We start from the raw sequence: 24,690 nt of genomic DNA on the forward strand, positions 1-24,690 counted from the left end.
ATAACTCGGTTTCATAAACTTGATAGCTATAAACACAACCAACTGAAAAATCTACAATTTTTACACACAGCATTTGAAACAGCTCAAGAACATCTGTGATAACAGACACATATTTTTGTAATAAACAAGTGGAACATATTTTAAGAATAATTAAAAAAAAATTGTGTGTATATTTGAAGAATTAAACTACTAATCTACAATGATTTATGATATTAATTACACATGGACTTACAGAGCCTTTCTGCAGTTCCTCACAGCTGGAATCAGTCTCTGTCGTCCCTCCCACGATGTATTGTACTTCTGCAGGTCAAACTCATCCAGAACCTCCTCTGACATCTGCAGCATGTAGGCCAGAGCTGAGCAGTGGAAGTCAGAGAGCTCCTTCTCTGACCTGTTCTCTGACTTCAGGAACTCTTGGATCTCCTGATGTACTGAGTGGTCGTTCATCTCAAGCAGACAGTGGAAGACATTGATGCTTCTGTCAGGAGAGATCTCATCACTGCTCATCTTCTTCAGGTTGTTGATGGCTCTCTGGATGATTTCTGGACTGTTGTCTGTCTGACCAAGTAGGCCTCCCAATAGTCTCTGGTTGGACTCCAGAGACAGGCCATGAAGGAAGCGGACAAACATGTCTAGGTGACCATTTTTACTTTGGAGGGATTTCTTCATGGCTCTCTCCAGTAAAACATCCAGGGATCTGTAATTATCCCAGTCTTTCCCCAGGAAGTTTTTCAGTACCTCTGTCTTCCTGTTGGTGAAACAGTGGAACAGGTAGACTGCAGCCAGAAACTCCTGAATGCTCAGATGAACGAAGCAGTAGACTGTTTGCTGGAAGATCACAGACTCTCTTTTGAAGATTTGTGTACAAACTCCTGAGTACACCAAAGCCTCTGTGACATCAAGATCACAGTGCTCCAGGTCTTCTTGGTAGAACATGATGTTTCCTTTCTCCAGATGTTCAAATGCCAGCCTCCCCAGCTTCAGAAGGACTTCTCTGTCAGCCTCCGTCAGCTCCTGTGGACTTGTCTCATGTCCCTCATCATACTTCTGCTTCTTCCTCTTACTCTGAACCAGCAGGAAGTGTGAGTACAGGTCAGTCAGGGTCTTGGGTAGTTCTCCTCTCTGCTCTGTAGTCAACATGTGATCCAGAACTGTTGCAGTGATCCAGCAGAAGACTGGGATCCAGAACTGTTGCAGTGATCCAGCAGAAGACTGGGATTAGACACATGATGTGGAGGCTCCTGGATGTCTTGATGTGGGAGATCATTCTGCTGGACAGATCCTCATCACTGACTCTCCTCCTGAAGTACTCCTCCTTCTGGGCGTCAGTGAAGCCTCGTACTTCTGTTACCCTGTCAACACATGCAGGAGGGATCTGATTGGCTGCTGCAGGTCGGGAAGTTATCCAGACGAGAGCTGAGGGAAGCAGATTCCCCTTGATGAGGTTTGTCAGCAGCACGCTGACTGATGACTTCTGTGTGACATCAGTCACAACCTCATTGTTGTGGAAATCCAGAGACAGTCTGCTTTCATCCAGGCCATCAAAGATGAACAGAACTTTACCGACAGCGAGCTCCTCTGCTGTGACCTTCTGTAATGTTGGATGGAAAACATGGAGCAGAGTGAGAAGACTGTACTGCTCATCTTTGATCAAGTTCAGCTCCCTGAACGAAAGCAGAATCACCAGACTGACATCTTGGTTTTCCAAACCCTCTGCCCAGTCCAGAGTGAACTTCTGCACTGAGAAGGTTTTTCCAATGCCAGCAACGCCATTCGTCAGAACAACTCTGATGTGTATCTGTTGGTCAGGTAAATCTTTAAAGATTTCGTGACACTTGATTGGAGTGTCATGGAGGATCTTCTTGTAAGCTCTCTCAAGCTGCATCACCTCATGTTGGGTATCAACCTCTTCACTCTGTCCCTCTGTGATGTAGAGCTCAGTGTAGATCCTGTTGAGGAGGGTTTCACTTCCTGTTTCATCACTTCCTTCAGTCACATGTTCACATCTCCTCCTCAGACTGATTTTATGTTCATCTAAAACCTCCTGCAGACCACTACCTGCTGAAAGAGAAGGAACACTGTGAGACTAAAGGAAAAGAGAAGTAGACTCTATTTCCTAAGGAGGTTGAGGTCATTCAACACCTGCCAACCCCTACTGCACAGTGTTTACCACTCAGTGGTGGCCAGTACTCTGTTTTTTGCTGTGAAGTGCTGGGGAGAGGGGACACGTACGGCAGACAGGAACAGAGTGGACAAAGTCATAAAGAAGGCCAGCTCTGTGGTTAGCTCTTAATTGGACACTGTCCAGCAGGTGGCGGAAGACAGGATGCTGTCCAAGATGAGGGCAATCTTGAAAAATCCCTCCCATCCACTTCATGCACTGGGGGTGATCAAAGGGAGCACCTTCAGTGACAGACTGATTATTCCTAGGTGTAAGTCAGAGTGCAGCAGGAGGTCTTTTCTTCCTGCTGCAATGAAACTTTTTAATGAGCACTTATGATACATAAGTTACAGTGTGCGTTTTCTGTTTTTTATCTTTATTTATTTATTTATGCATGTAGGTGTGTTCAATTATGGCTGCTGTAACAAAGTAATTTCCTGTGAAGGATTAAATAAAATACTCAAAAGTACCCCTTGTATAAAATTCTAGTTCCGCCACTGCATGACATCAGAGGACAGATATACAGTCTTACTTTGTACAGTGATGGTCTGACTGGCTGTCTGCAGTCCAGCTCTTGTTCTGGATCTTTTCCCACACTGAGGAGAGGCGGAGTCTCCTGATGAAGCAGACTGGTCCCAGTATGAGGTGATGCACTGTCTGCAGAACCAGTGTCCACAGCTGGTAGAGACTGGATCCTTCAGGACGTCCTGACACAAAGCACAGCAGGACAGCTGCTCCTCCACAGAAACATGACTCCTCTTCTTCTTCTCTCTGTGGAGAGGAACACATTCTTTAGACCCTGAGACACTAAAAACCTCCTGAGTAATGTTCTGCTCCTCTGTGAGACAACTTTCAAAAGGCTCAAAGCTTCCTCATGTCTTTCAACATTTCCCTGCAGTCAAACTGTTCTTGATGAGAAGCAATCGCTCCTCAGGTGGTTTTAGTTTTAATTAGTCTTTAGTTTTAGATTAATCACTTGTCTCAGCAAATTCATTCTCTCATCATTCGTCCTTTAACTGCTGAACTGCTTTAAAATCCACAAGTGTCATGAGATGGGCATGGGCATCAAAGTCTGTCCATCCCCTTAGTTTAAGAGTGTCATCCTGGACAGTACATTGTCCTTTGAGGCACACATCAATAATGCTTCTAGCCTAGAAGCGACAGGTGGAGACGAAAGCATGCAGACCTAGAAGACCTAGAAGTTCTAGGTCTTCTAGGTTTCAGCTTTCGTCTCCACCTGTCGCAGACACCTCACAACACTGCTTTCCCCCTTAACTCTTTGGTTGCATCCCATATTTATTATTGCAACTCCGTCTTCCTTGGTCTCCCTCTCAAGTGTCTTCATTAACATAAATTAGCCACCTGTATCATTACTAGAACCCCCTCCATAGATCACATCACTCCTGCAGCTTCACTGGCTTCCTGTTAAATATTGTATGGATTTCAAGATTGTGCTTCTCACATTTAAGGCCCTTCATAACCTAGCCCCTCTGTATCTTTCTGAACTCCTTTATATCTACACACACTTCCATATTCTTAAATCTACCTCTGCTCCTTCCCACTTGACTACCATGGGTTTGAGAGACTTCAGCCATTCTGCCCCCCAGCTTTAAAACTCTCTGCCACAAGACATTTGGAATATTGACTCCCTTTCACATTTCCCCATTTGAAAACACACCTGTACCGTCTGTATATAACCAGTATGTTTCTCAGTTTCTGATTTGTCACAGCAGTCAGTTTGCCATTGTGTTCTGTCTGTTTAAGGCCAAATAGTATTGACGTTTGTTTTGGGTTTTTGTGGTAGATGTCAAATAGTTGATGTCGTTTTCTTTTTCTTAAGATATAATTTGGTTGGGCTGGATTGTGTGAGGTTTGTCCTGAGGCCTTGTGCTGTTGGAGGAGGTGAGCCTCAGGACCAGCTGGCTGAGAGGATTCCTCGCACTCCTCTGGGGTCACTTGTTTTAAGGTGTTTGTAGAATTTGATTGCTCTTTTTTGAATCCTAATTACAAGGGGGAATTGAGTTCAGCTGGCTGCCTATTATTAGGGGTGTTCCTGTGGACTCTGAGTATACTGTTGCAAATCTCAGTGTGTGGGACTTCATCTGGGTGTTTGTCCAATTTTTCAAAGTCTTGATTTGCAAGAGGACCCCACACTTCTCTACCATACAGTAATGCGGGTTCGATTATAGATGTGAATATTTCGAGCCAGATTCTAACAGGTAGACTTTTTCTATAGCATAAAAAGCTCTCATTTCCTTGTCTCTGAGATCATTAACGGCCAGATTGTAATTTCCTTTTAGGGTTATTCTTAGTCCCAAATATGTGTAGCTGTGTCTGTGTTTTATGTCAGTCAAGCCCAGTAGGAACCTGATTGGGTTTCCCTGACACCTGGGTCACTTCTTGAAGACAATAATTCTAGTCTTTTTCAGATCAACCATCAGGGCCCAGGTATGACTGAAGATTTGCAGCTGATCCAGTTGCTGTTGTAATGCTTTCTTAGACGGAGCTGACGGTATTAGATCATCTGCAAAGAATTGGCGTTTAATTCCTGTGTCAGAAAGGCTGAGACAAGGAACGTCTGACTGTTCTGGTGATGTTGCTAATTACACAATAAATGTTAAACGGGGTGGGGCTGAGACTGCAGCCCTGTTTCACCTCTCTATCCCGCACTGTTTCTGTTATAGTCTCTCTACCATCTTGTGTGTCCAATGAAACAGTGCTGCAGATTATACACCTGCTATTTTCAAATGTTAAATTTCAGACTCAGTTTCCTGCTGCAGTGAGAAGTCAGCAGGCTGTTTGTACACATCTACATATTCTCTTCACAAATTTTGAGCCACTGAACAGGAAACTGATAAAATACATTGAATTTGAACACTGAACACTTCTTCAGGTCAGTCTACAGTAGAAACAGTCTCTTACTTTGTGTCTGAGGATCCAGGTTCATTACTGAAGCTTATAGGTCTGTCCAAAGACCGGTCACTCTTCAAAGACAGACAACTTGACACTGGAGACTCTGTTCTCTGTCTGTGGAAACAACAAATGTTTTACACATATCTTTAGACCTTGTAAAGAGCAGATGTAACATTAACATGACACATGATCAAGATTTGATAATAACAACAAATAGTTGTGTTTATTTCTCCATCTGCATCTTTGTACCTTGAGCATGTGTTTGGATCTAGTAGCACTAAGGTGTGTCAGATTCAGCAGCTACAGCTGTTATCACAATGTGTCACATGCACATTTAATCAACATTTAGGTAAATATAAGTATCAGGTCAGACTCTGTATCAGTAGATACACACATTTAAAGGACTCTGATCCCCAGTGAGTGACTACAACAATACCTCATGTTATTATAAAAACACAGTGTTGTAGTGTAGATGATCAGATAATATTAAAAACGGAATCATCTTCAGGTCAGTTTACAGTAGAAACAGTCTCTTACCTTGTGTCTGAGGGTCCAGGCTCATTACTGAAGGTTGTAGGTCTGTCCAAAGACCGGTCACTCTTCAAAGACAGACAGCTGGACACTGGAGACTCAGCTCTCTGTCTGTGGAAACAACACGTTTTACACATATCATTAGACCTTGTAACATTAACATGACACATGATCAAGATTTGATAATAACAACAAATAGTTGTGTTTATTTCTCCATCTGCATCTCTGAACATTTTACCTACAGCTGGAAACATGTTTATTGTAGGAGTGAAGAGTTTGTAATGGCAGTATAGCCCAACTTTGTACCTTGAGCATGTGTTTGGATAGTAGCACTAAGGTGTGTCAGATTCTGCAGCTACAGCTGTTATCAAATCACTGTACTCTACTGAGTTTCTTTACACTACTCTACTCTTAACTATAATGTCCTATGCTTCTTTATTCTATTGACTTACTTTACTGTACTCTGCTGTGCTGTATACATGTTCTGCGTGTGCAGCTTGAAGGAATTTCACTCTGCTATCTTTTACTGTATAATGGCAATGAAACTGAACCAGTTTTTGAATCTAGAAGCACTAAGGTGTGTCAGATTCTGCAGCTACAGCTGTTAGTACAATGTCAGATATACATTTTTGTCAATATTTAGGTAAATATAAGTATCAGGTCAGACTCTGTATCAGTAGATACACAAATGTAAAGGACTCTGATCCCCAGTGAGTGACTACAACAACACCTCATGTCATTATAAAAACAGTGTTGTGGTGTAGATTATCAGATAATATTAAAAACTGAATCATCTCCAGGTCAGTTTACAGTAGAAACAGTCTCTTACTTTGTGTCTGAGGGTCCAGGTTCATTACTGAAGTCTGGAGGATCAAATTTACTCTTCAAAGACAGACAGCTGGACACAGGCAACTCTGATCTGTCCCCCTCTTCCTCCAAATCACTCATCTTCTCAAATCTGAGACGACTGGACACACACACACACACACACACACACACACACACACACACACACAGTATAATGAAGTCAGTACATTACAGTCAGTAACTTGTTATTGACAGGACACTGATTACATACTGGGTGGGTATTTTCCTGACACTATAACAGACTAAACAATTAATCAGAATAAAAATCAGCAGATGAATCAATAATGAGAGTAATCATTATTTGCAGGTCTAGTATTAACACTCACCCTGACTCAGACGACCTGTATTCCTCTGACTGCTCCATCGAGTTTAAAATGGAGTCTGGGACAAACAGGTTTTATCTTCAGTGTTCTACCTGTTTGTAACTCCTCCTCCCTTTTTTAGAAAGGAATCTGGGTGAAGTTGCAATCACAGTGGCTTGAGACTAAACTTGGGATCGAGATTTGGGACCCCCTAATATTATTATTACTATTATTATTATTTTGGCACATTAACATAAGAAATAAAAAGCAACATCAGTCAGTCAGTGTGCTGCTTCTCTTCTCTGTGTCACTGCCTGTTTGCAGGAGGGCAGGGCTGCACTCTACACACACACACACACACACACACACACACACACACACACACACACACACACACACACTCACAGCGAAGGGACTTATACATATTTTAGGATATATTTAACTGGAGTCAGTGACATGGGTGCTCATTATAACTAAAACAAAAATGTATCAAACACCTGTTGAACAAGCAACACACTATTTCTTTTTCTTTTTCTACTTTAATATTTTACTTTTTAAATTTGGCCCATGGCATCAATTCTACATTAAAAGTGTGCTGTAACACCTGACAACTGTATTTGAGTTTTAACTCTGCCAGACTGCAAGAACCCCTGCCACTCCCTCATCACTGTCCCTTGTCACAGTCACCACAGTTAACGCACTTAAATCGAGCACCCCGCAGAGCAGCATCACATCTCCTTGTGACCTGTCTTCATGGACAGACAGGTAGTGATCATGTTTTGCCTTTAGCCTCGGTATTGTACACTTTTAAAACATCTCAATACAGCCAGTCTAACTTTGGCAATAACCCACCGTTAATCCTAACAACAAGTAAGCTAGTCTGGCATCAAATCACACCGTCTCCTTCGAACTCTGTCAGATTCGGGTTTACCAACTCCCTGGTGTGAGCGAAGACAGATGCTGAATTGCTTTCCCACCTCCACATGTCTTTAAAAAACAAACAGAGAATATTTAACTTTCTCAAGCTGGGGAAAGAACATCTGTAAGCCCATTAGAAATGGAGGGAGGCTGTGAGGATTTCCATTAGAGAAAAATTTAATTTTATTTCTGAACCAACAGGAATTAAAGCATTTAGCTGGATCACAGGTTAAATTAAAGGGTTCTGTAACAACAAGATGAAATATAAAATAAGCTTTGCATTTCAGGCCCAAAGAAAAGAAACATGTTTTTAGAAAGGTGAATTTGATGTAAATGAACCAAACTATCTCCCAAAAGACTATTTTCTCTTCAGCACTCTGTTAACTTCATATGTAACTGAAGAACTCTGAGATAGATAAATCATCCTCAGTGTGTCGGTGTGTCAGAGCAGCTTCTACTCTGCACATCCAGAACCATTTAAACCTCACTACAGAACAGTGATCTACAGGAGAACAAATATTTGACAGCAGCACAGAATGGGAAGGAGAAGAGGAGTGTTATCTTTAAACTTTTCCAGCCTAATTAAAGAGTGATAAATCAAAAGCTCAAAAAGTAGTTCTCAGGAATGAGTGAGTTAATTTGTTGTTTTTCTCTACAGGCTGCAAATCAATGAGCAGAAGAAAGTGGATGGAAACAGAGATCGCAACAGTCGGATAGCATTTCATCTTACAGTGCAAACTGCCTCAGAGTTTGTTTTGTTGTTGATGTTGTTGTTGTTTCATTTGAAATATTCAACTGGTGTTGTTTTTTTGTTATATTTAAGTACTGAATAGGACCCACTATGCAACAATTCAGACTCGGAGACAAAAAAAAAAGCAAAAGATAACAAAAATTTAATGGAATGTTCCAAAAAAGGGGTAGAGAGTGGACAGGCAGAGAAGTCAGGGTCTTCATCCAAACACACAATCTTCAGAGTCTCAGGGACAGACACAAAGCAGGGCAAGGCTGGCTTATGACCGGAGATGAGACCTGAAGCACAAGAGACAGCCATCAGGGAAAAAGAGCCGACAAAAAGGCAAAAACAGGCAGCAAAAGCATTCACAGAGGTTCTTTGGAGTCTGAGTAGTTACCACTAAGGGAAATGGACGATTTGACAAATACTGGAAGTTGAGCTGGAGTCTGTATAGTAAGCAGGCAGGTGAGGTCTTGATAGGCTGATTGATGGCAGGTGTGCAGTGGAGGCAGTGGAGGCAGAGAAGACAGGGATGAACAGGAGAGGGAGAGTGGCCAGCCACGCCCTGCAGCAAGGGAGAAACTAACACAGACAGGGGAGAGAGACAGACAAGAAACACAAGGGAGAGGGGAAAACACAAGAAACATGAGGGAAGAGGGAGGAGACTGCCGATACCCAACATTTTTCTTGTTGTTTAAGTCTGCACAATGACCCAGCCCATCAGGCTGAGGATCAGCTTTGGTGAAGATGATGATAGGAAGCTAATTCTGCCAGCAGGGATACCAGACTCCATAGAGGAATTGTTCCAGACAAGTAAGACCAGTTTTGGATTAGTGTTGCACGGTATACCGGTACTAAAATAGTACCGCGGTACTAGAGTATTCCAAACGGTACTATACTGCATTTGGAAAATACCGGTACTTTGAAACTGATTCAATTCATTAATTTAGTTAATTTATTTTACTCATTTATGCACGCAAACGCCTTCCTTGTTCCTATTGGAGCACAGATTGCGCAAGTGGTGTGTATGACAACACCTGTATCAACATTCGCAGCTGGCGCATGTGAAAAAAGACAAGAGAAAGTCTGCCTCGCAAAGGGAGACAACACGAGACAACACAAACTTGGTGGAACATTTGAGTTACCAAACCGTGACGTCCGTACCGAGGTACTTACCGAACCATGATTTTTTTGGTACCGTTACACCCCTACTATTTATTGTTCTAAAGGTTTGTATCCAAAAGGACTTTTCCTTAGGAAAAGTACCAAAGAGTATCGAAAAGTATCGAAATTCATATTGGTATTGGCACCGAAACAAAGATTTTGGTATCGTGACAACACTATTTTGGATTGAATTTCCAGCTTCAATATCGACATGCTGATTTCAGAAATTAGTTCATAAACCTGTTGCTGACCACAAAAATAAATGACAAAGCAACCATCACAATGATCTACTTTCAGATTTATGCAGAAGAAGATGATGCACGGACACATCAACCTCTGGCAGCTCAACAGATTCCTCATGAAGCTCCTCGATTGACACACATACAGTAACACAGAGCCTGTTTTATCTCCATCTTAAAGGCTGTGGGGTTCGGCCAAGTGTTTTCATAATTCCTTGTTTTAGCTGTGATGCTGAACTGAAACTGAAACTTGAAACAATGTTGGATTTTTCAAGCATCCTGCAGTCGAGACAGAACACAGGTGTCCTGTCAACAGTTCTACAGACGTCTCTTTTACAATGGTGGTCTATAGGGAAATTGCTTCTTTGCAATACTGCGAGTGGCTGCTGGAGAAAGTTGGAGGCAAGGCTGGGTGATGTTCCTGAGGGCTTGTTGTTTCTGCCTGGGCAGAACCATAGACTGTTTAAATAATGGACGATGCTACTGTGATGTCACCCATTGGTTTGTGGACTCCTGCTTTGAAGCTTTGAGTTCGGCACTTCAGCTGTTGCTATCTTGGTTTATGGAGCCAGAAGTGACCATATGTGGGTGAGAGGCTGGAGCTGTGGAAGAGCGAGGGGTGGATCTGACTGAGAAGCTGAGGACACCATCAGCAGACAGCATGTCACTCAAAGTGGCCCCGCCCTTAATTATGCATAACTTTAAGCCTAATAAAATGTAAAGGGGTGAGTTATAGCAGCTGACTGACTGTGAGCAGGTCTGAAGAGTCCTCTGGATTAAATCACTTCAGAAACATGTGGAATAATAACAACATTGTTTTTAATCATTTTTGTTGATTACAGAACAAAAATATTTCGCTGACAGTTTCATGTAGGTGGGAGCTCTCAGAAATTATTTGTGCCCCTTCTCATTTATTTATTGTGTCAACACATTGGTTTCTGTAAATAATGCACTCTGCTACAGAATATAATGATTCACATAAAATAGGAACATAAATATGCAGAAGAAAAAAGAACGTGTTACAGAAATATCATCTATCAGTGATAAAAATGATTAAACGTAGTTGCAGACTTCTGCTTTCTGACATCAACCTCCAACATACAGGATCATATGAACATGAACAGCAGTTCTCCATCATTCCACAGTGTGGAGGTGCAACACAAAACAATACAGAGATAATCACAGACTTTACACTAGTTGACTGTAATCAGAGCAGCCTGAGTGCAGTTTAAATGACTGTCCATTTACATGTTTGTTGTCATAAACAGTAGAAATTTGCAGGATCAGATTCAGCATATCTATCTACAAAATCTGGAGTCTCTCCACTCTACCTCGCAGTAACATGCTTCAACCTCTCTGGATCATCTCTCTCAACACATCCACCTTTTAGATCACTCACTCTGGCAGAGTTCACCTCCAGCTGATGAGAGAAGAAGACAGACAACAGAAGTCATAAATCAGCTGTCAGTCAGTGATGCAGCACATCCAGTATAAAGACCAGCAGGGACTTAAGTCCTATTCAGACCAGAAGTGGAGCATTCATCTTGTATCGTGCCTAACTTTAGTGGATCGTAAGTCTTCAACATCACATTAACGTAAACACATGATCACAACAAATTTCTGCCTGATCCAAATGGCTGAATGGTCTCTCTCTCTCTGTCTTTCTGTCCAATCCTGAAGCCTGTCACCATTCTCCTCTCACAGGCACTGAGAAGGTTAAAGGTTTACAGAAAATAGTGGATATTTGCTTTGATACAAAATGTGTTCAGTACAATGTTACTTAAACTGGCATTAACTGACTCCAACCCCCTACTGACCTCAGAGTCTCGAGTCTACAGTGTGGACTCGCCAAAAGATCAGAGAGCAGCTTCACTCCTGAATCCTGTAGGTTGTTGTCACTCAGCTCCAGCTCTCTCAGATGGGAGGGGTTGGACTTCAGAGCTGAGGCCAGAGAAATACAGCTGGCCTCTGACAAACTGCACCAAGTCAGTCTGAATAAAGAATAAATTACGTACAATTGTAGTTAAAAATTCTATGCATTCATAAAAATAAATTTGCTTTAACAACTAACAGTGGACATTTTGTACAGTTTAGAAACAAAAGTCTGTGTCAAAAATGACACATGAACAAATGAAAATGGGAATTTTTAAGTATTTAAGTTAGGTGTGTGCAGACGTTGTTAAATTGTAATTACATGTATAATATCTATAACAGTAATAAACAGTCAGTGAACTGACCTCAGAGTCTCCAGCCTACAGTGTGGACTTTCCAGGAAATCACATAGCAGCTTCAATCCTGAATCCTGCAGGTTGTTGTAGCTCAGATCCAGCTCTCTCAGATGGGAGGGGTTGGTCTTCAGAGCTGATGCCAGAGAAACAAGGCTGATCTCTGACAAACTGCAGTACCTCAATCTGAATAAAGAAAAAACGTTGTAGATAAAGTCATTAATTATTCAATACATAGGTTCAGGTTTTAAATGTGTTGCTCAACATTACTATGTCCTAATCAATGAGTTTTTCCATAAAATAACTAGAGTGACTTTGTCATTGTGTTATTGTGGATCATCATAATGTCAGCCTTCTACAGACATCATCCATATGTCACCACAACATTCATACACCTATTTATGTCAACATAGATTAATAATATGCTGCTGTTTTCAAGTCTGGAATTAAAGGATCAATACTATATTGATCAAACAGCTGCATCTGGAAATATGCAAAATATTAGCACACACATCAATTTCCCTTTAAACAGTTTCTTTAAGAAACAGACGTCTGTTGTGAGTGCAGACTAGATCTGTCAGAGACAAATAAAAATATGAACAAATGGGAACATATTTTTATGGATATAAATTACATATGCACATAAATTAGATCAAATTGTTACTTAAAGATATCAGGTAACTGAAGATTACTGAACTGACTTCAGAGTCTCCAGTCTGCAGTGTGGACTCTCAAGAAAATCACACAGCAGCTTCACTCCTGAATCCTGCAGGTCATTTCCACTGAACTGCAGGTCTCTCAGATGGGAGACGTTGGACTTTAGAGCTGAGCCCAGGTAAACACTGCTGATCTCTGACAAATTGCAGGAGATAAATCTGAACAAAGAATAAATGATGTAATTTTAGAAAACAAAGTGCCTGCTTGAAATCATTCAGTGTTTGTTTTCAAAGCTGAGGAAGGTTTAGAATGTAGAGGTTTAGGAAAAAGGAAACTTAAAACACCTGAACTCAACAGGATGCAAGTTAAAAACTTTAAAATACAACAAGTGAAAAATAGCTCTCATTAACATGAATGACATGCTGCTACTTTGAAAAAGATTAATGACTTTGCCTCTTGAACTCTGCCAGTTCCAGTCATGATGTGCAGCCAAACACAACTCATTTATTTAAAGAATCATAAAGGTAACTTAAAGTTAAAATCAACTGTTTGACAGGTTCAGAGTGAATTACCCAGTGATAATTTGTATTGTATTGTATTAAGGATTTAGCTCAACATTGCTCTGCCACAGTCAATGGACTAAACCACTGAAGAAGCTTTAGCATGAAGACACTGTGACACAGTGTGAATATCAGCCTTATGTCTGCAGCTTAGTGTCACTACAACTTTCACATCATATTAATCTCAGCACAGGAGTAAAAATGATGTCTGACCTCAGAGTTTCCAGTCTACAGTGTGGACTCTCCAGAAATTCACACAGCAGCTTCACTCCTGAATCCTGTAGCTCATTGTGACTCAGCTGCAGCTCTCTCAGATGGAAGGGGTTGGACTGCAGAGCTGAGGCCAGATAGCCACAGCTGATCTCTGACAAACTGCAGGAACTCAACCTGAATAAAGAATTACTCATGTAAATAAAATTCATTAATGATACAATCAGATGTGTTCAGGTTTTAAATGTGTAGCTCAACAGTACTATGTCCTAATCAATGAGCTTTTCCCTAAAATAACTAGAATAACTTTGTCATTGCGTTATTGCGGATCATCCTAATGTCAGCCTTCTACAGACATCATCCAAATGTCACCACAACATGCATACACTGATTCATGTCAACAATCATACTGCTGATCTCAGTCTCAAGTCTGAAATTGGAGGGTCAATATCAAATCAGACATGTTGGACCAAATAACTGTTCATTATTTCATTTCTTACATGACCTTCATCATACCGTATATATGTAATTAAAAGCAGAGGCATATATCTGTTTAAGTCTGTCTTAAAACAACAGCCACATGCACATTACAAGAGTTATTGGTGGCAGTAATTATACCTCCTGTCCACACTAAGTGTGAGGTGGTCCCTTCCTACCACAGCTACACTGTAAGAAATTACTTCATGAGTTCAGCTAAAACTAATAAGAAGCTTCAGCAGTCTGAGTTTGTCAAATCAAGTGGGTGTCTACCACAATTACAGACTATTTAGCAACAAATTCCCTCTTTGACTTTTCTCCACTGCAACTCAACAAGGAAACACTGTAAAACACAAAATACTGACTGTATCACTCAAGCCCCTTTACACTGCCAGATTTTCTGTGAATGGTGGGCTGTTTTGCTGGCAAGCTGCGAGCGTTTAGACACACAGAGCCGGATTGGTGAGTTGATCCGAGGTGCCCAATTTTCCACCTCGTAGGGTAGTCATACTGGCGGAACCCTTTTAGTTTAAACAGACCAAGGCCGCCTTCCGCAACGGGAGGGGCTGTTGAAGACTTGTGGGAGGAGCTGTTGATGATGCCGCATGTGCGAGCCACTGGCGGTGGATAAACGGGAAACAGCTGATAGCAGGAATTAGCAAGCAGCTGGTACCACGAGGGAAACGCAAACCTGACAGACACTGTAAACATGAGCAACTGAGGAGACAAGGAATTGCGCGCCCTCCTTGCCCTCGCAAACGAAGAGGCCATTAACCGCCAGATGACGGGGATGGTGAAGAACAGGCCGACCTACGAGAGAATCGCTGAAGGACTGACCAGCCGGGGCTTCCCTCCCACATCACTGTTTACATCACATGCTGAGCTACACAATTTGTTACTTGCTCACTAATCCCCCATTGCCCCGAAAAAGGCGCATTCTGTATAAACAAAAGTAGGTAGGCGGCATTTTGCCGCACTCCCCGATTTTGCTTTTATACTGCCAATGCTTAAAGAAGACTGATTGTTCTTTGCTGCAAATTTGCACAATTCCTATCTAAAAGGGGGCTTCGGAGTGCTGAAGCCTCAGATTGATTTAATCTGAATTTCTGAACAAGACTGTGGATTTTGTCCTCAATCCTGCAACACTGGAGTACAAATCCTGTAACATTGGAGTACAAAAACATTGGAGGTTATAAAGGAATTGTTTCACAGACAGTATGGATAGAAGGAATGATTACAGACACCAACAAAAAAAAGTGTACTTAGTAGAGTACAGATCTCCACCAGGTGGCTGCACCACAGCTGTGACTCTTAAAAACAATGCATGTGGCACAGTTGTGCTCCATGAAAATTGTGAATCAGCACAACCATGAGAGGTCCTTGAACATAGTCATATATGTAAACACAAAATCTGAGGCTGTTTGGTCTAGTAGTTTGGGAGATTAGCTGCCAACAGACAGAAAGATACACATGACCACAACCAACTGCATGATCCCCCACAGGCTTACAATGCCTGGCAGAGATAATAACTTTGAATGTACATATGGACACCTCAGTATTGTATTGACATAGACTTGAAAAAATATGAGCGTGTCCTTTTTAACACAAAGATGTTTCCAGTGCAGACTATTTATTTGCTTTTGTTGCAATCTAAAAGGTCTGTGGCTTCAAATGATTAGTCAATGTCGACATGAAAACAAGAATTACTCAGGACCTCAGGAATCCTAAATTGTGCTTTTGATGAATCTCAAACTTGATGATGTCATTCTAAACTATAATTTCTCTATGTTTTGTCTATAGTTTTTCAGGCATTTGGAGAGACACAAAATTTCTGAAAAAAGTGAAATCCTGGAACTTCAATCAAGGATCTGAATTGAGTATATACAAAAAACTGCATTAACAAGTGAACTGACCTCAGAGTCTCCAGTCTACAGTTTGGACTCTCCAGTCCATCACACAGCTGCTTCACTCCTGAATCCTGCAGGTCACTGTGACCCAGCTGCAGCTCTCTCAGATGGGAGGGGTTGGACTTCAGAGCTGAGGCCACAACTTCACAGTGAGTCTCATCAAGTCCACAGCCAGAAAGTCTGTTATGACACATATTCCAAAATATGTTATTATGGAAAAAGACAATTTATATTGACTTCATGCCTTTGATGACAATAATGCATGACAGCAGTTCTTCAGGACTTCAGAAATCAGCTTTGGAAAATTATACAGATCTTATTTTTAAGTCTTATGCATAGTGGTAAATAAACTCAGGTATTATCTGCATATCTGATTATGTAAAAAGCCTCAAAAACTGTCAAATGTAACAATTATTAGAAATACATAAAATAACTCTATTCATTAACTTGAGAGCTTTAAACACAACTGAAAAAGTTACAGTTTTTACACTCACAGCACTTGAAACAGCTCAAAAACATCTGTGACAAAATAAAGTGGAACACATTTCAAGAATAATATAAATTTTATAGTGGGTGTACTTAAAGAACTAAACTACAATGATGTATGATATTAATCACATCTGGACTCACAGAGCCTTTCTGCAGTTCCTCACAGCTGGAATCAGTCTCCGTCGTCCCTCCCACGATGTGTTGTACTTCTTCAGGTCCAACTCATCCAGAACCTCCTCTGACATCTGCAGCATGTAGGCCAGAGCTGAGCAGTGGGTCTCAGAGAGTTTCTTCTCTGACCTGTTTTCTGACTTCAGGAACTCTTGGATCTCCTGATGCACTGAGAGGTCGTTCATCTCCAGCAGACAGTGGAAAATGTTGATGCTTCTGTCAGGAGAGATACTGTACATGTTCATCTTCTTCAGGTTGTTGATGGCTCCCTGGATGATTTCTGGACTGTTGTCTGTACGACCCAGCAGGTCTCCCAATAGTCTCTGGTTGGACTCCAGAGAAAGGCCATGAAGGAAGCGGACAAACAGGTCCAGGTGACCATTTTCACTTTGGAGGGATTTCTCCATGGCTTTCTTCAGGAAGACATCCAGGGATCTGTATTTATCCTCGCCTTTCCCCAGGAAATGCACCAGGTATCTGTCATTATCCTGGTCTTTCCCCAGGAAGTCCTCCAGTACCTCGGTCTTCCCGTTGGTGAAACAGTGGAACATGTAGACTGAAGCCAGGAACTCTTGAATGCTCAGATGAGTGAAGCAGTAGACTGTTTTCTGGAAGATCACACACTCTCTTTTGAAGATCTCTGTACAAACTCCTGAGAACACCGAGGCCTCTGTGACACCAAGACCACAGCGCTCCAGGTCTTCTTGGTAGAACATGATGCTTCCTTTCTCCAGATGTTCAAATGCCAGCCTCCCCAGCTTCAGAAGAACTTCCCTGTCAGCCTCTGTCAGCTCCTGTGGACTCGTCTCATGTCCCTCATCATACTTCTGCTTCTTCCTCTTTGTCTGAACCAGCAGGAAGTGTGAGTACAGGTCAGTCAGGGTCTTGGGCAGCTCTCCTCTCTGCTCTGTAGTCAACATGTGATCCAGAACTGTAGCAGTGATCCAGCAGAAGACTGGGATTAGACACATGATGTGGAGGCTCCTGGATGTCTTGATGTGGGAGATCATTCTGCTGGACAGCTCTTCATCACTGACTCTCCTCCTGAAGTACTCCTCCTTCTGGGCGTCAGTGAAGCCTTGTACTTCTGTTACCCTGTCAACACATGCAGGAGGGATCTGATTGGCTGCTGCAGGTCGGGAAGTTATCCAGATGAGAGCCAAGGGAAGCAGATTCCCCTTGATGAGGTTTGTCAGCAGCATGTTGACTGATGACTTCTGTGTGACATCAGTCACAACCTCATTGTTGTGGAAATCCAGTGCCAGTCTGCTTTCATCCAGGCCGTCAAAGATGAACAGAACTTTACAGACAGCGAGCTCCTCTGCTGTGACCTTCTGTAATGTTGGATGGAAAACATGGAGCAGAGTGAGAAGACTGTACTGCTCATCTTTGATCAAGTTCAGCTCCCTGAACGAAAGCAGAATCACCAGACTGACATCTTGGTTTTCCAAACCCTCTGCCCAGTCCAGAGTGAACTTGTGCACCGAGAAGGTTTTTCCAATGCCAGCGACGCCATTTGTCAGAACGACTCTGATGTGTTTCTGTTGGTCAGGTAAAGCTTTAAAGATTTCATGGCACTTGATTGGAGTGTCATGGAGGATCTTCTTCTTGGAAGCTCTCTCAAGCTGTGTCACCTCATGTTGGGTATTAACCTCTTCACTCTGTCCCTCTGTGATGTAGAGCTCAGTGTAGATCCTGTTGAGGAGGGTTTCTCTTCCTGTTTCATCACTTCCTTCAGTCACATGTTCACATCTCCTCCTCAGACTCATCTTATGTTCATCTAAAACCTCCTGCAGACCACTACCTGCTAAAAGAGAAGGAACAATGTGAGACTAAAAGGAAAAGAGAAGCTGATGATTTTTTCATGACCAACATTAAAACAAAGAGTTTTAAATCTCTTGACTTTAATAACAATCTTTAATGTGGATGCTGTACAACACAACAAATAAACCAAGAAGAATCCTGTGTTCAGACATGATAACATCAGAGGACAGATGTACAGTCTTACTTTGTACAGTGATGGTCTGACTGGCTGTCTGCAGTCCAGCTGTTGTTCTGGATCTGTGTTCACACTGAGGACAGGAGTCGTCTCCTGATGAAGCAGACTGGTCCCAGTATGACGTGATGCATTGTCTGCAGAACCAGTGTCCACAGCTGGTAGAGACTGGATCCTTCAGGACGTCCTGACACAAAGCACAGCAGGACGGCTGCTCCTCCACAGAAACACGGCTCCTCTTCTTCTTCTCTCTGTGGAGATGAGCACATTCTTTAGACCTCGTCCTGCCACCTCTGCTGGAAATAGTTTGTTTTATTCACACACTTAATCACTGGCAGTTCAAATATCTCATGGTGGAGCTTCATGAAAAAGTAATGTTCTGGTGGTTTCACTTCTTTAGGTCAGTTTACAGTAGAAACAGTCTCTTACTTTGTGTCTGAGGGTCCAGGTTCATTACTGAAGTCTGGAGGTACAAATTTACTTAGGTCACTCTTCAAAGACAGACAGCTGGACACTGGAGACTCTGATCTCTGTCTGTGAAAACAACAAATGTTTTACACATATCATTAGACCTTGTAAAGAGCAGAGGTAACATTAACATGACACATGATCATGACACACAAAAAGCTGGTCCAAATGGCATATACTCGCGGTACCATCCACATATGCTCTCAGAGCCCGCACAGGGCATAACCGCCCAGACTTGTCGTCCTCTTCACCCTCTGGTGGGTCAAACCGCACCAGCTGGATCGGCCGATTGAGGTGCAAGCTCGACAAAACCTTAGGCAGGAATGCAGTATTCGGCCATAAGGTGACCCCTGAACATAAACTAGCCACCTGTATCATTACTAGAACCCCCTCCATAGATCACATCACTCCTGCAGCTTCACTGGCTTCCTGTTAAATATCGTATGGATTTCAAGATTTTGCTTCTCACCTTTAAGGCCCTTCATAACCCAGCCCCTCTGTATCGTTCTGAACTCCTTTATGTCTACACACACTCATGTACTCTTAAATCCACCTCTGCACCTTCCCACTTGACTACCATGGGTTTGAGAGACTTCAGCCATTCTGCCCCCCAGCTTTAAAACTCTCTGCCACAAGACTCTCTATGTTCTCCTCTTGGCAATGGAGAGCCTTGTAATGGTAGGGGGTGGGGTCACTTGTTTTATGGTGTTTGTAGAATTTGATTGCTCTTTTTTGAATCCTAAATAAAAGGGGGGAATTGAGTTCAGCTCGCTGCCCATTATTAGGGGTGTTCTTGTGGACTCTAAGTATACTCTTGAAAATCTCAGTGTGTGGGACTTCAACTGGGTGTTTGTCCCATTTTTCAAAGTCTTGATTTGCAAGAGGACCCCACACTTGTAATTTGTAATTTATTATTTGAGAGGGACAGTGCAAGTTAATGAACATCACCATACGAGCAATACAATGATGTAAACATGCCAGATTGTAGCCATTGGCTAATTTCCATCTGTTGTCCCTAGCACATGTTCTTCAATACCATACAGTAATGCGGGTTCGATTATAGATGTGAATATTTCGAGCCAGATTCTAACAGGTATTTCTATGTTAGAAGACTTTTTTTTATAGCATAGAAAGCTCTCATTTCCTTGTCTCTCAGATCATTAACGGCCAGATTGTAATTTCCTTTTAGGGTTATTCTTCGTCCCAAATATGTGTAGCTGTGTCTGTGTTTTATGTCAGTCGAGCCCAGTAGGAACCTGATTGGGTTTCCCTGACACCTGGGTCACTTCTGGAAGACAATAATTCTAGTCTTTTTCAGATTAACCATCAGGGCCCAGGTCTGACTGAAGATTTGCAGTTGATCCAGTTGCTGTTGTAATGCTTTCTTAGATGGAACTGACGATATTAGATCATCTGCAAAGAACTGGCATTTAATTCCTGTGTCAGAAAGGCTGAGACAAGGAATGTCTGACTGTTCTGGTGATGTTGCTAATTACACAATATAAATGTTTAACGGGGTGGGGCTGAGACTGCAGCCCTGTTTCACCTCTCTGTCTTGCACTAATAATCCATAGAAGTTCATTCTTTCTAAGTGTTAAATTAGTGTTTTTCTTTTCTTTTATATCAGACAAGATAAGGTTTGTTTTACCTTGACATGTTTCGACGGGTGTCTTCCCTCTTCTTCAGAAGCGTCACCAGATGTCACTGGTGGCATGCCTTATATCAGCTGATATTACGGAGGCGTAGTCACCCTGTAAAATTTAACAGGACAACCACGCCTCCTGCTTTCAGGTCGCTCCTCGAGGACGGCCGCTCCAGGTATGTGACAGCATATATGCTCCCTCATCCCGGTTCATCGTCCTGCAGGCCCGCTTCCTTATCTCCACTGCCTCCATGATCCAGCATTGGAAAGAAATATCTATAATATATAATCTATAATCTATATATAATATATGTGCAGATGACTCTGGCCTCCTCTTAGTTCATTATGTGGTTCTCTCTTTTGCAGTGATCAGAAATAGCTGAATTCAGGTTTTCTTGATAGGCTTTTTCTTTTTCCAATCTTGTGTGTCTTTTTTCTGTTTCTTTTTTGCATTCTTTCTGGTGTTCTTTTTTTCTTGTGTCAAAGCATCTGCCCATTTCCCCAATGTAAGTTGTATTGCAGGAGCGGCAAGGAATTTCGTAGATGACATTGCACCTATGGTCCGGTTGTATCTTGTCCTTCGGGTGTATGAGCAACTGTCTTAGTTTGATGAGTGGTTTGATCCGGGTGTCAATATGATATTTTACACTGGATGCGTTCTGTAATGCCTCTGATATATGGTAATGTGATGATAATCGTTTCCAACGCTGGATCATGGAGGCAGTGGAGATAAGGAAGCGGGCCCGCAGGATGATGAACCGGGATGAGGGAGCACATACGCTGTCATATACCTGGAGCGCTGTCCTCAAGGAGCGTGGTCGTCCTGTTAAATTTGACAGGGCGACCACGCCTCCGTAACATCAGCTGATATAAGGCATGTCATCTAGTGACACTTCTGAGGAAGACCAAAGACACCCATCGAAACATGTCAAGGTAAAACAAACCTTGTTAAATTTCAGGCTCAGTTTCCTGCTGCAGTGAGAAACCTGCAGACTGTCTGTACACATTTACATTCTCCACAAATTTTGAGCCACTGGACAGGAAACTTTGAATTTGAACACTGAACACTTCTTCAGGTCAGTTTACAGTAGAAACAGTCTCTTACTTTGTGTCTGAGGGTCCAGGTTCATTACTGAAGTCTGGAGGTACAAATTTACTTAGGTTACTCTTCAAAGACAGACAGCTGGACACTGGAGACTCTGATCTCTGTCTGTGGAAACAACAAATGTTTTACACATATCATTAGACCTTGTAAAGAGCAGAGGTAACATTAACATGACACATGATCAAGATTTGTTTATTGTGTTCTGTTTATTATTATTGTGCAGTCATGCTTTGTATAATGGCAACAAAGCTGAACTTTGTACCTTGAACCAGTGTTGTCCAGGTGTGTCAGATTCTGCAGCTACAGCTGTTATCAAATCACTGTACTCTACTGAGTTTCTTTACACTACTCTACTCTTAACTATAATGTCCTATGCTTCTTTATTCTATTGACTTACTTTACTGTACTCTGCTGTGCTGTATACATGTTCTGCGTGTGCAGCTTGAAGGAATTTCACTCTGCTATCTTTTACTGTATAATGGCAATGCAGCTGAAACAGTGTTTGGATCTAGTAGCACTAAGGTGTGTCAGATTCTGCAGCTACAGCTGTTATTACAATGTCAGATACACATTTAATCCATATTTAGATAAATATAAGAATCAGGTCAGACTCTGTATCAGTAGATACACAAATTTAAAGGACTCTGATCCCCAGTGAGTGACTACAACAACACCTCATGTCATTATAAAAACACAATGTTGTAGTTTACAGTAGAAACAGTCTCTTACTTTGTGTCTGAGGGTCCAGGTTCATTACTGAAGTCTGGAGGTGCAAATTTACTTAGGTTACTCTTCAAAGACAGACAGCTTGATACAGGCGACTCTGATCTGTCCCCCTCTTCCTCCAAATCACTCATCTTCTCAAATCTGAGAGGTAAACCAGTGAAACTGCACACACACACACACACACACACACACACACAGTATAATGAAGTCAGTACATTACAGTCAGTAACTTGTTATTGACAGGACACTGATTACATACTGGGTGGGTATTTTCCTGACACTATAACAGACTAAACAATTAATCAGAATAAACATTAGCAGATGAATCAATAATGAGAGTAATCATTATTTGCAGGTCTAGTATTAACACTCACCCTGACTCAGACGACCTGTATTCCTCTGACTGCTCCATCGAGTTTAAAATGGAGTCTGGGACAAACTGACCTTAAAGTTTCACTTTCAGTATTCCTCCTGTTTAAACCTCCTCCCATTTTATTTAGAGGAAACTGTTAAGTCGCAAACACTTTGACTCGAGACTCGTCCTCAAAAGACCCGTGAACGATCTTATTATTAGTATCATTATTATTATTTTGGCCATAAAAGACATAAAAGCGACAGCAGTCAGTCAAGGCGGTGCCTCTCTTCTGTGTCGCTGCCTGTTTGCAAGAGGGCAGGGCTACAACCCTTCCTCCTGTAGCCTTCAATCGCCTGATACATATCAACTGTGATCAGTGTTATCTTTTATAGACTTTACAATCACTGCCATCTAGTGGTCAAAAGTTATAGTCTGTGCACACAATACATGCACAACTTTTTACAGTAGAAAAATAGATACACACATACTAAATGGCCCCTACACTCTGTGTGGAGTGTGGCTCCTCCTTGGGCCTTTCCATTTGCTTGTTTTGTGCAGAGTGTGTGAGTCAGTCAGAGTTAGCTAGCTTTTGTATTTATTTCTGTAGAAACTCTGAGTCTATCATTGATTTGTAGATTGCACTGTAAATGTCTGTGTTAAGATAGCTACTAGCTGTGCACCACATGACCATCACTAAGAATATGTGTATATGTCTGTATGTCACAATTCCCCTGAGCTGATTGGAGGGTTATTCAGATCACCTGCTGTGCAGGGTGTGGGGACTGACTCCTAAATAAGAATTGAGAGCAGCTTGGTGTATTTCCCCTCTGGTGTCTTGGCCCTTTTCAGACTTCTTTGCCATCTTTTGATTTTCTGGTTGAGGGTGATTTTGAGCTTTCTGAAACCTCAGTGGAGGAAATATTAAGACCACTTTTCCACTAGTCTGCCTGCATCAGGGCAGAGCTTAGTGAAAGAGTTTTAGCTTGTCTAATGATAACCCAACAATTTGTTCATGGGTCGATTTCATTATCAGTGAAACATTTTTCATTGTGAAGGCACTTTGTTTCTCCAGCTAATATTATCTATATTCTGTGGTAGGGAACTGGTTGCCAGGCTTCTTCCTGATCAGCTGAAATCTGGGGAATTAGTCCCGCCACAAAAAATGTTAAAAGCATCAAAATCAGGCTTCAAAACTCACCATGTCATTTGTGTTTTACTGCAGAATGTAAATGTAATGAATGTAACACCTATTAAGATTATTAAAACCCCATACTCCAATAAACACTTTAGAAGGCATGACCTTGGTGTCCTCAAAGGTAGCTACAACCCTAACTGAACATCTTACAAATATGTTGTATTTCCTCTGAAGGGTCTGAGGCTCAGAGGTCTTAAGGCTGCGATGATGCCTTCCAAATAGTTTAAACTGGAGCTGCAGCTGAGCCACAAATACACTTGCCACTTAGGCAAAACACTTCCTGACTAAATCAAATCAAATTTATTCATAAAGCACATTTAAAACAAAAGCCGTTGAACCAAAGTGCTGAACAATTATGAGCATAAAAGCAACACAATAAAATAAATAAAAAGCACAAACAGATAACACAGACAGAAATGCCAAACTCTCATACAGAGTTAAAAGCCAAAGAATAAAAATGTGTTTTAAGACGTGATTTAAAAACAGGCAGTGAGGGGGACAGTCTGACATGCAGGGGCAGCTCGTTCCAGAGTTTGGGGGCTGCAGCTGAAAAGGCCCGGTCTCCCCTTTGCTTTAGCCTAGATCTGGACACAACTAAAAGTGACTGGTGAGCAGACCTGAGGGCACGTGGAGGTGCATGTGCCACTAAAAGATCGGACAAATGGGGACTAGCTCGTGT

The 24,690-nt window shown here is 41.9% G+C and overlaps 2 protein-coding genes across 9 annotated transcripts; both read right to left on the reverse strand.

Annotated features, from left to right (window-relative positions):
* Positions 1-950: 950 nt before the first annotated feature.
* On the reverse strand, positions 951-6,882 carry LOC126387560 (NACHT, LRR and PYD domains-containing protein 12-like). Its single transcript, XM_050040080.1, has 6 exons — positions 6,799-6,882; positions 6,435-6,572; positions 5,612-5,716; positions 5,084-5,188; positions 2,694-2,932; positions 951-2,061 (listed from the first exon to the last, which is right to left on the reverse strand). The coding sequence occupies exons 1-6, from the start codon at positions 6,834-6,836 to the stop codon at positions 1,094-1,096; spliced, it is 1,593 nt and encodes a 530-aa protein (XP_049896037.1). The 5' UTR covers positions 6,837-6,882; the 3' UTR covers positions 951-1,093.
* A 3,754-nt stretch (positions 6,883-10,636) lies between these two features.
* Positions 10,637-23,121, reverse strand: LOC126387559 (NACHT, LRR and PYD domains-containing protein 14-like). 8 transcript variants are annotated; one of them, XM_050040074.1, is made up of 12 exons: positions 22,836-23,121; positions 22,465-22,623; positions 21,736-21,840; positions 18,950-19,054; positions 18,533-18,771; positions 16,495-18,328; positions 15,871-16,044; positions 13,484-13,657; positions 12,755-12,928; positions 12,066-12,239; positions 11,646-11,819; positions 10,637-11,248 (listed from the first exon to the last, which is right to left on the reverse strand). In XM_050040074.1, the coding sequence occupies exons 1-12, from the start codon at positions 22,871-22,873 to the stop codon at positions 11,239-11,241; spliced, it is 3,360 nt and encodes a 1,119-aa protein (XP_049896031.1). In that variant the 5' UTR covers positions 22,874-23,121; the 3' UTR covers positions 10,637-11,238. The 8 variants fall into 8 exon arrangements, with proteins under 8 accessions (XP_049896031.1, XP_049896030.1, XP_049896029.1 ...); XM_050040073.1 differs by having other exon boundaries at positions 16,495-18,331; XM_050040072.1 differs by having other exon boundaries at positions 16,495-18,331; positions 18,533-18,813.
* Between the last annotated feature and the right edge of the window lie 1,569 nt (positions 23,122-24,690).

This window comes from Epinephelus moara, unplaced genomic scaffold (assembly GCF_006386435.1).
Source record: "Epinephelus moara isolate mb unplaced genomic scaffold, YSFRI_EMoa_1.0 scaffold830, whole genome shotgun sequence".
Lineage (NCBI taxonomy): Eukaryota > Metazoa > Chordata > Actinopteri > Perciformes > Serranidae > Epinephelus > Epinephelus moara.